This window comes from Nematolebias whitei, chromosome 5 (genome assembly GCF_014905685.2).
Source record: "Nematolebias whitei isolate Nwh7 chromosome 5, NemWhi1, whole genome shotgun sequence".
In the NCBI taxonomy this organism is placed as follows: Eukaryota; Metazoa; Chordata; class Actinopteri; order Cyprinodontiformes; family Rivulidae; genus Nematolebias; species Nematolebias whitei.
This window is the reverse complement of record NC_056502.1, coordinates 31,910,105-31,921,200: the sequence shown is the minus strand read 5'-3', so window position 1 is coordinate 31,921,200 and position 11,096 is coordinate 31,910,105. Positions and strand designations below refer to the sequence as shown.

The 11,096-nt window shown below is 40.5% G+C and overlaps 1 protein-coding gene across 1 annotated transcript in view; it reads left to right on the top strand.

The window, feature by feature from the left end:
- Positions 1-11,096, top strand: part of LOC119410372 (zinc finger protein 236) — a gene marked incomplete in the record, with an annotated part of 129,001 nt that overhangs the window by 80,307 nt on the left and 37,598 nt on the right. Inside the window, 3 exon segments of the mRNA XM_037677284.1 lie at positions 1-31; positions 9,184-9,415; positions 9,500-9,691. Coding sequence (XP_037533212.1) covers positions 1-31; positions 9,184-9,415; positions 9,500-9,691 — 455 coding nt within the window.

Here is an 11,096-nt window from a genome sequence, read left to right as displayed (position 1 = left end):
TACGAGCAATATCAACAACATCACATTACAGGTCAGAACACACACGCCTCCTGTTGAACGCCGAGTTAATACCCATGTGCCCATGTGTGCCATCACATTGTCCAAAGGAGTAAAATTAAAGTTTGTGCGCTACATGTTTGAACAAACCCCGACACTTTTAAGACATTTAGTTTCTTTCAGATAATCCGATTTTTAAGGTTTAAACACTGAATATTTTCTCTCTTCCTAACGTTGTACTTGTGTGTATTTGCCTTTGACTCTGTCTGAACACACACTTTTGTTCAATCCTTGTTTCACCAGATTTTTGTTTTTTATGGTTTGAGTCGTTCATGCGCCTTTTAGCAAACCCCCAGCAGTTTAACATTTAACTTTTCTTACCTTCAGTAAAGGTTTGACTGTGGGGAGGTGCAACTGCTGTCCTTGTGAGAGGTTATTCTGTCCCCACAAAGGACCTCTCGTTGTGACCTTTGAGTCTTTTCTCCGTTCAACACAGACTGAATAGAAACCAGTGGTTCCAAACTTCCACCATCTTAACATAGCTTCCTATGTTAGGTAGAAAAATTAAATTAAATGAAAGACAATCAAAAAGGTTAGTGCTACTTCTTGTGCCATGCTTTATAAAACAGTTATTGAATCAAGGATTTACTTATGTAGGTAAACATAAATGTTTTAAAACCTGTTAAAATACATCAGAATGCAGGAAATAGCAGCTACTTTATTCAAAAAGTTATGGGGGAGGACCCACTGACCTTGCACCAATATGTCCCCCTACAATAATTCTAATACACACTGTGTGGTTCAAGCCAATAGCCATTGTCAACACTGGGGGGCTAAGCCCCCTAAAAAGTGCTTCTAGAATCACCCCTGGTGTGAAGAAATGAACTGAGAAAAATCAACTCTAAAATTTTACACACCATACACATCATATCTTAAATCTAAAACTAAAATAATTATTATAATATATATGCAACCAGCCTTTCATTTACAAACTGGGATATTTTTACTGGAGAATGCTTTCACTCTAACAGGTTTGTTGTTGTACTGGCATGGTTACAGCTGACAGTAACTATTTACATAAAAAATAATTGTTATTCATGTTTTCCTCCATTTCAGTATCCAGCAGGACGTCAAAATATAAAAACTGGGATATTTTTACCGGAGCATGCGTGCACTTTAATCAGGAAGAGTTCGGGTTTATTTTTACATTACAAACAGCGACAGATAATGAAGATTTTAACCTAAAAACCCACATAACAAAGCAGAGCATAATTTTTAAATTAAAAGGGACAAGGTGGAGAAAAATGTGCTGTTTGAGTCTGTTCATTTACTGACGGTAAACAAAGCAGCTCCTCACTGCAGCTGAGACTAAAGTTTAAAGCAGCACAGCACCAACACAACTCTCGTGAAGTTCAGGGTTATTTGACAATTTCCTGCCCGTTCTGTGAGTTTAATAGACAGACGGTTGCTTCTTACCTTGCGTTGCAAACAATTTTCAGCTACTTGGTTTCTTTACTTCGCTGCTCCTCCCACCCTCTCAGTGAAAAGCTATGGCTGGAACAGTTGACTTCTGGGCAATGTAGTTCTTTTGACTTGTGTTAAAGTGAAGGCTTACTGAAAGAAAACTACAAAATAGCTGTGCCTGGTTTTTTTTGTTTTCATTTTCGTTTTTGGTTACTGGTCGGTTCCCACTCCTGTCTGCTCCCGTTAGCTTTCAGTCCGGTCATGTCCCGGTCATGTGAGTTATAATGAGGTTGACTCCGGTCCCGCCGGAATCCGGCCGGAGTCACGTGACCCGTGGTACTCCCGAAAAAATGTCATCCTCTAGTGCGAATCTCAGTGTCTGACGATCTGATTCGATTCCGATTTTTGGTGTCACAATCCAATTTAAAATCGATTTTTCGATTCTGAAAGGATTTTCAAATCAGAAACGATTTTTCTATTGACATGGTCATAAATTTTGTTTCAGTTATAATGTATATGTAACTGACAAGCTGAAAAGATTAAACAACAATGTAAACAAATAGAACATTTATTTAAAACAATCATTTTAGGTTCCTTACTGTATCAAATCTTTTTGATTCATTTTATAGTTATACCAAAAATAGGACAAACTACAGGAGTGCATAAAATTCACTTAAATTACCAGTATTAGGTTAGCTTAGTTGCCTGAATTTTTCTAAAAAAAAAAATAAAATAATAATTCATCCATCCATTATGTTTACCCACTTCTTCCTTTTCGAGTCACTGGTATCACTGGTGCCCATATCAGCCGTCACTGTGTGAGAGGTGGAGGACACCTGGACAGATTTCCAGTCCGTCACAGACAAATAATTCAAAATATATAAATACAAAAGTAAACAGACTTCAGCCTACCATAGTACATTAACCTTTAACTCAACATAAAATACAGACTTCACAGTTATTTTTAACCATATTGCTCTAACATTTGTTATATTTTCATAACTTAACCTAATATGAAATATACAGACTTCAGTCTTAACCATATTGATTCATATTTAGTAAATCTTTAACAAAAATTCACAAAAACCTCTTGTAAACTGTAATTTATAAACCATAAACTGTATCATTTAGAACTGGCTCCAGGTGATGCGTCTCATCTCTTCAACCTGTTAAAAAGACTAATTACATAAAGTTTGTTGTACAACTTGTCTATAAGTTTTAGTATAATATGATAAAAAACAGTTATCTTTGAGCTGTATCAGAGCTTCTCCCATTTGTTGTTTCATGGTGAAGTTGTGGTGCTGCTTTATCGCAAAAAAAAAAAAAATCTACATGAAGGAATAACGTACATTGAATCCAGCGTATTAAAATAAACCTGAACCTCTCACCTTCCACTGAGCTGTCTGATCGTAAATCCTTTGTGATACAGCAGGAGATGGAGAGGGAAATCTTCACAGCCTTTGGAGAAGCCTGGAAGTTTGTTGCAGAGTTTGCTGGTCGGCTGTTTCACTTTCATCTTCCGTGAATTTTGTCGTATTTCCAAAATACTGTACCGCAATTTTATTTTACGCTTCTTGTAAACAACTGTGCTCTTGTGAAGCTCTGTCTTCCCCCGGAACATTGTAGGATCTAAAATGATTTTTAAAGATGAAGAGGCGGGTTGAATTGCGCTGTCCTCCAATCTAGCAGGCTCCATTCAGATAAAGGGAGCTGGCTAACTAGCTTGCTGTATGGTGGCCTACACGGCTCAATTCTACGGCGGCCGAACGGGGAGTAGGAGTGGAAAAAAAACAAAAACAAACTTAAATGCATTTTAAAATCGATTTATAGACCTTTAGAAACGATTCAGAATCGCCAGGACTAAGAATCTAGATTCATCGAAAAATCTATTTTTTTCTGCACCCCTATGTCTTACATCCTTACAGTTTGTGTGGTTAATAAATGTCTGTTGAAGCTCATTTATCTACAGAAGCTCATGTTTTAAGCTTGTGTGCAGTTAATAAGTATGACATGAATACAGATACACAACAAATCCCTGTAATGTTAAATCAAAAGCTAATAAACAAAGACCAATGACTAAAAGCAAAAATACAAATACATTCATCAGGCTTGAATCATCTACCCAGCTTCAAATTAAAATTGGCCTCTTTAAATTAGCTTAATTCATCCTTGACTGCTCTTAGCAAGTGCTTTCATTCAGTCACTGCATTATTCATTTATGTTCTTTACCTCCGTAGTGGGGCAGCACGGTGGCGCAACTGGTAGAGCTGCTGCCTCTCAGCGAGCAGGTCCCTGGTTCAAACCCCGGTCCAAGGGCCCTCTGGGTGGAGTTTGCATGTTCTCTCCGTGCATGCGTGGGTTTTCTCCGGGTACTCCGGTTTCCTCCCACAGACCAACAACATGCATGTTAGACTGATTGGTAACTCTAAATTGTCCCTAGGTGTGAGTGAGAGAGTGAATGGTTGTTTGTCTCGTTTGTCTCTATGTGTCCCTGTGATGGACTTGCGACCCGTCCAGGGTGTACCCCGCCCCTCGCACAGTGATTGCTGGACATGGGCACCAGCAACCCCCGTGACCCAAAAATGGAATAAACGGGTAAAGATAATGGATGGATGGATGGATAGATTACCTCCGTAGTGTTTTGGTCTCAGGTAATGGTCAAAAAGATCCCAGAGTTTGGTGCTTCTTGTTGAGAACTCAGCTCCTTGTTTTAGACTTGTTTTCATCTACGTGCTTCTTTGCTTGCGTCGGTACCTGCCAACGCTGATTGGCAATCACATTGACCGTGGTTGCAATGGCATCAAGAATCACTCGGCCCTACTTTTCCCAGTCTCTCACCACACCTGCGATTTTCAGTGGAGCTCGACTCAAAGCTGGCGGTGAAGTTGCTTCATTTACTTCAATTTTATTCAGTTTATTTATATAGTGCCAAATAACAACAGAAGCCATCTCAGGGCACTTACAGAAACATTCATATACATTATAAAAGCCAATTAGTAAAGTTCTCTATCTAAGGAAGCCAGCAGACTCATTGAATTTCACTTATTTGCAGTGTCCCATCCTGAGCAAGCTCAATGACAACAATGGAAAGGAAAAACTCCCTTTTAAAAGGAAGAAACCTCCAGCAGAACCAGGCTCAGGACAAGCGGTCATCTGCTTTGACCGGCTGAGTTTGAGAGGACAGGAAGGAGAGATGAACACAAAATGACTGGTCCAGGTGTAGGTGCAGGTGTACCCCCTATTGGAAGGAAGACAAAATAAAAAACATGTCAAGGGCAGAAAAAAATGAATAAAAAACAGGTTGAGCAGAGTACGGTAAGTAAAGACAGCAACAGTGAAGGTTCTGGGTTCGATCCTCGGTCATTGCACACCTCGTGGTGTCTCTAAACAGGAGAGCATCTTCATTTGCTCCCCTGGCGCTTTCCATAGCTGTCCACTGCTCCACCTGGTGGTGGATGGGTTAAAAGCAAAGAGCCAATTTTGTCTTTGTATGGGAACATACAACGATGACAATACACAACACATTATTATTATTATTATTATTATTATTATTAAATGTGGTCAGTTTGTCCTCCAGCAGTCTAAGCCTATAGCAGCATAACTAAGGGACAGCTCAGGAAACCCAAGCTGACCATAATTATGGGATTTATCAAAAAGGAAAGTCTTAAACCCAGTTTTAAAACTGGATAATGTGTCAGCCTCATGGACAGAAACTGGAAGTTGGTTCCACAAGAGAGGAGCCTGATAACTGAAAGATCTTCCTCCCATTCTGCTTTTGGAAACTTTAGGAACTGCAAGTAAGCCTGCAGTCTGAGAGCAAAGTGTTCGGTTAGGAAAATATGGAACAGTAAGATCTATAATATAAGATGGAGCTAGGTTGTTGAGAGCTTTGTAGGTCAGAAGTAAGATTTTGAATTATATTCTGAATTTGACAGGGAGCCAATGGAGAGAAGCTAAAACTGGAGATATATGATCTCTCCTACTAACTCCAGTTAAGACTCTGGCAGCAGCATTTTGGATTAAATGAAGACTTTTTAAACAAGTATTTGGACACCCAGATAATAAACCATTGCAATAGTCCAGTCTAGACGTGACAAATGCATAAACCAGTTTTTCTGCGTCATTTAGTTGTTGGAGACACAGCTGAAGGCAAAAAGACTCACTAACAACCAAACCTGAAGGTGGCAGCATTATAGACCCGGGGAAATGTCTTAAGGGATGCCACTAAAGATTTTCTGACATGTGGATTTGAACTCTTAGATGTTTCATTCGGTTTCTTTATTAAGAGATAAACAACTCATGGTGTTTGAGCTTTTGAGGAAAATGAGATGCACATCTTGTTTTAATAGTGCTTTTTGCAGCCTGATCCAAATAATATTCACTGGCTTTGTTTTTCTTGAACAGCAGATGGATAATCTTTGTCCACTGCACTTAGAATTTATTGGGACATCAATAAATCTTCCTATCTGGTGATTCAGCAATTCAGATTTTATCATTCAAGGTTATGAGGAAAAAAAAACATTTTTTTTTTTAATTCCAACATTTTTCAGTCAGGTCATCTGGACAGTTTCTTTTTTTGTGCTGAAACGTTTCGCCTTCGATCCAGAAGGCTTCATCAGTCAAGGAAACACACAACAAAACTGATTCTTCCCCCAACAGCTTACTCCAAAGTGGAACAAACATTTTTCTATTATTATTATTTAACTGTAATCCTCAGGTTTTGTGGGAAAAATGAAGAGCGTTTTAATGTTTTGTATGTTGTTTTATTTTTTTTATGTTTTGGTGTTGTCAATAAACACTATTGTTCCTGACAAAGCCCAAAAATCATTCGAGAAACATTGTCAGAATCTTTTTAATAACTCCCATATGCTTCCAGCGACTTTTCACACTTTTAGTGATGCTTAGGGGGAAAACTGACCCATTTAAACCCCATGTTGTATGGCTTGGAGACAGAGACATGGACAAAAAGACAGGAGACAGAACCTGAAGAGGCAGAAATGAAGATGTTGAGGTTCTCCTCAGGAGTGACAAGGATGGATAAGATTAGGAATGAGATCATCAGAGGTACAGCACAGGTTGAACAACAGGGAGATAAAGTTAGAGTGGCCAGACTGAGATGGTTTGGACATGTCCAGAGGAGGGACAGTGTATATTGGATGTTAGAAATGCAGCTGCCAGGAACAAGACAAAGAGGAGATATATGGATGCAGTTAGAGAGGACATGGTTGGAGTGAGGACAGAGGATGCAGAGGACAGAGTGAGATGGAGGAGGATGACTCACTGTGGTGACCCCTGAAGAGGGAAAACCGAAAGAAGTGTAGTAAAATCATGCATTCCTTCCAAATGTGTTTGTTTTTACCTCTATTGCTATACTTTTGATTTTTATATTAGCTCACTAGGTGATGATCTGCTGTCACATTTGAGGGACACTGTAAAACTGCTCCTTCCTTCAACATATGTGTCTCCTCTGCAGCTGACCTTGGTCTCATAGCAGCCGATAAAATGGTTTTAGTTTGGATGTAAAGAGCAAAAACACACTTGCGTTGTGCACGAGTAAACATTTGTTAGAAACCATCAGAGCCACATCCATGCAGGCTTAAGAAGTGACACTCTGGGGCAGCTGCAGCAGCTTCATGAGCAAGGTTTAAAAAAAAAAAGTCAAGCCTGACTGAAAACAAGGCATCATCACCGGTTACCAGAACTGTATATTATTATAACCAGTACTGAATATTGTCATGAAGTTAAAGGAGTTCATTAAACTTTTACTACAAATATTTATAATGTGTTCACGTTTATTCACCTTTTCTGGTATTTGCAGTTGTGTTGCCTCACGATCACTAGACGAAGTGTTGTGTACACCTTTCATCACCCAAGCTTCAAGATCAAAGTCAAAAGTCAAGATCAAATATTGTACAAGGTCTTTTCTTGTCTGGGCCATAACTTCTGATTTGCTCAGGTTATTTTACTAAAACTTGACACACATTTGTACCACCACTAGACAGCGTGATACATAATCTTTTTATCGCCCCAGTTCTAAGGTCAAGATCACAATTCAAGATCAAATGTTATTCAATGTCTTTGCTTTCCTGGGCTATCACTACAGATTAATGTATAATAATGTTTGATGAGTGTAGTGAGCTAGGGTCGGTTAGCTTCAGTTAGCTTCACTACAATCAATATTTAATAACGGGTTCTCTCTTTTTCGAGCTACTTGACAGATATGTGACAGAGATACTGTGTGGGAGATGGTCTAATCAGTGACATGAGACGTTAATTTTCTTTGACCCATCAAAATGAATGTGGTCATTTATTAACAGAATCAAAATTTAACATCAAAACATTGTACACTTGATTATTCCGATCGGCTCTGATTAATAAAACTTGGCATGTTTTATTTAATAAAAACAACAGACATTTCCTTAGATCTTAAATTAATGTCTGCAGGCTTAGCTTATCTTTTACTGGCAGAGAAATATAGAGATGGAGTAAATTTTAAGAAGGGAAAGTGGATACTTAGGGTTAACTAAGATAATAAAGAAAAGATGGGGAGTTATCTTGTTTGAAACCAGATAGCACGTTTCCCGGTGATTTCAGCTAGATGTACCCGAGCGTCGACTCTTTACCTTGGTGGGGTTTCAGAGAGGTCTTCTCCTGGCATCCAGCAAGGCTGAGTCTTTTTACCTCCAGGGATTTATCCGCTTCTCATCAACTTGGGATGACGAGGCTGACTGGCCCAGCTTCCAAAATAAACTTCCCCGAAAGATAGGATTAAGTTAAGTGGAATTTCAGCAAACGTGCTGAACTCCTGAGATGTTGAATAGGTCTTTGGCGTAAGGACCGGAATCAACACTCCAGACAGGTGTCATCTTTCAGAAAATGACCACCGTGGACTTCACCCTTGCAAAGTCACACTGTCTTCCTTCTCCATGGAACTTCTGTTCTCTCCAGAACTTCGGTTCATCCCTCGGAACTTCCAGAACTAACTGGAACTAGGAAGTGTCGACTTTTAAAGAGTTCTACTTCCGGTCCCTTTTGGGAAGTCCTGATTGGTTGAAAGAACCAACAGGGGTGTGGTTTTAGTGACGCCAGAGGTTACTACAAGTCAGAAAAACAGCGGAGATGTTTAAGAACAGACAGAGAAATGTTTAGGAACAGACAGAGAAATGTTTTGGAGAAATGACAGACTACAGTTGCCAGTTCATCTTGTTTCTGTCTGAGAGGTTTAAAAACATGACAGTTCGTTCCAATAAACTTGTTTGCGACTGTCTCTGATTTTTGACCGACATCACTCCTTCTCATTTCAGACAGAAGATCAAAAAATGCATAATTACTTTGTAACAGACATTAACTTGATTTCTACTTTGAATGAGGATTAAAAAATCATTAATACTGTTTCACAGTTGATTTAAAATGAGTGGTTCACTTCAACATTTAAAATGATTTGAACTAAACACACTTTTGATTATCAGGACATTTGTAAAAATAGTAATGACAATATAAAAAGAGAGTGTTCTTTCAATTGATTAGTGCAGGATACAATTAGAAAGTCTCTGGATGAGCTAATTTGTATTTCTGGATTCAAATCAATGAAATAACAGTTCCTGTCCCATTAAGGTCTTCAGGGTCAGGTTTTGACCAGAGGCTTAGTTCACTACATGAGTGTACAATGGTATGCGGTACTCTTATTATCATTTTCATCTGATTGAGCTCTTTCTGTCTCAGATTGACCCCGCCATCCTCCAGCAGACCTTACAACAGGGAGGTCTCCTCTCACAGCCCCTTAGCGTGGACACTGGCCTGGTGTCCCACTCCGGCAACCAGCTCATGTCTTCGGCTGACCCCTCCGTTTCTGCGAATGTCATCCTCCACCCTCTGACCAGTCTGGCCCTGCAGCCCTCCACCATCACGTCTTCTCATGTGTCAATGGCAGGGCTCTCTGAGCAGGATGCTTCAGGTACGTGAGGCAGCCTTTGTGAATGAACCAACGAGATGCTCTGTTTATGAGCTCACTAACCATGCCTGGTGATGGACCGTGTAGCCTCTCAGGACCTGAACCACGTCATGAGCAGCGGTACGCTTGTGGCAGGAAGTACCAACAGTCAGGAGATCACTCTGACCATCAACAATTCCAGCCTGACGCAAGCGCTGGCCCAGGTCCAGGCCCAGGCTTCAGCCGCCGGTTCCAGCACCGCTGCAGGAAACCCGCAGGAGATCACCCTCACCATATCAGGTATGGAAGGCCCGCTACGAGTTTACCAAGCTTGTCTTCTCCCAAGCACAGAGGTCCGAAACAGGCCATCAATAACTAACAAGCATGGAAAGGGAAGAGTCCCTCAAGGACCAGTGTGTTTATTGATTTCTTACAAAAAAAAAAAAACACACACTCTCTGGTAAAGGAGTAAAATGAAGAAGGAAATAAATCACAGTTCTGTCCTTTTGTTTTAGGAGACTTCAAAAAATTCAATTAAAAAGTTGCAGTAATAGAAGTTTTAACAAGAATTTTCTCTTTCCGCACATCATCTGTCCTTCCCAGCTGACTGTTTCAGCTCCTGATAAATTTTGCATTCACGAAATAATGAAACCACGATTCTTCGTCCTCTGCATGTTCAGATGGATGGTTTCTCCCTGAATCAGATGATGTATGTTCTCAGGAGGCCTGCTCAGCTTTCATTGTTCTGAATCCTGGCCGGGGCCTTTCTGGGTGGAGTTTGCATGTTCTCTCCATGCATGTGTGAGTTTTCTCCGAGTACTCTGGTTTCCTCCCACGGACCCAAAACATGCATGTTAGGCTCAGAGTTTCTGCTAGTTTATTTGCCTTGGCAAAGCACTCGTATCTTCCGTGATTTTTGTCGACCAGGGGTTGGGGAGCCAGTTGGAGATGGATACGTGCTGTTTGTACCGACAGTTTTCAAGCAGGGGGGTATGGGGTGGTGGAGACAGCTTAGCATGAGGGAAACAGAGCACTACCTCTGTAGCCTTTTCGTTATCACGTTCGTATTGCGCACCATCTTAGCACTACGTCAGTGCCAGCAGTTGTCAGAGCGGGGTGGGGGTGGTATGGGGTTAGTGTTGGAGTTTGGTATGTAGGGCACTCAGTTCTGTTAACAGAGTGGGGCGCCCTGCTTGTATAACGGTAGGAGAAACACTGAGGCTGATTGGTAACTCTAAATTGTCCCTAGGTGTGAGTGAGAGAGTGAATGGTTGTTTGTCTCATTTAACTCTGTGTCCCTGTGATGAACTGGAGACCTGTCCAGGGTGTCCCCCGCCTCTCACACAGTGACTGCTGGATATGGGCACCAGTGACCCCCAGGACCTGAAAGGAAAAAACATTTACAGGAAATGGATGGATGGATGGATGGATGGATGGATGATAGATGGCTGGATGATGGATGTATGGATGATTCATGGATGATGGAGGATTGATGTATATATGGATGGATGATGGATGGAGGATGGATGGATGATGGATGTTGGATGAATAATGGATGGATGAAGATGGATGGATAATTGATGGATGGATAATGGATGGATGTTTGATGGATGAATTATGATGACGAATGGATGTAGGATGGATGATGGATGGATAATGGATGGATGTTTGATGGATGAATTATGGATGATGAATGGATGTAGGA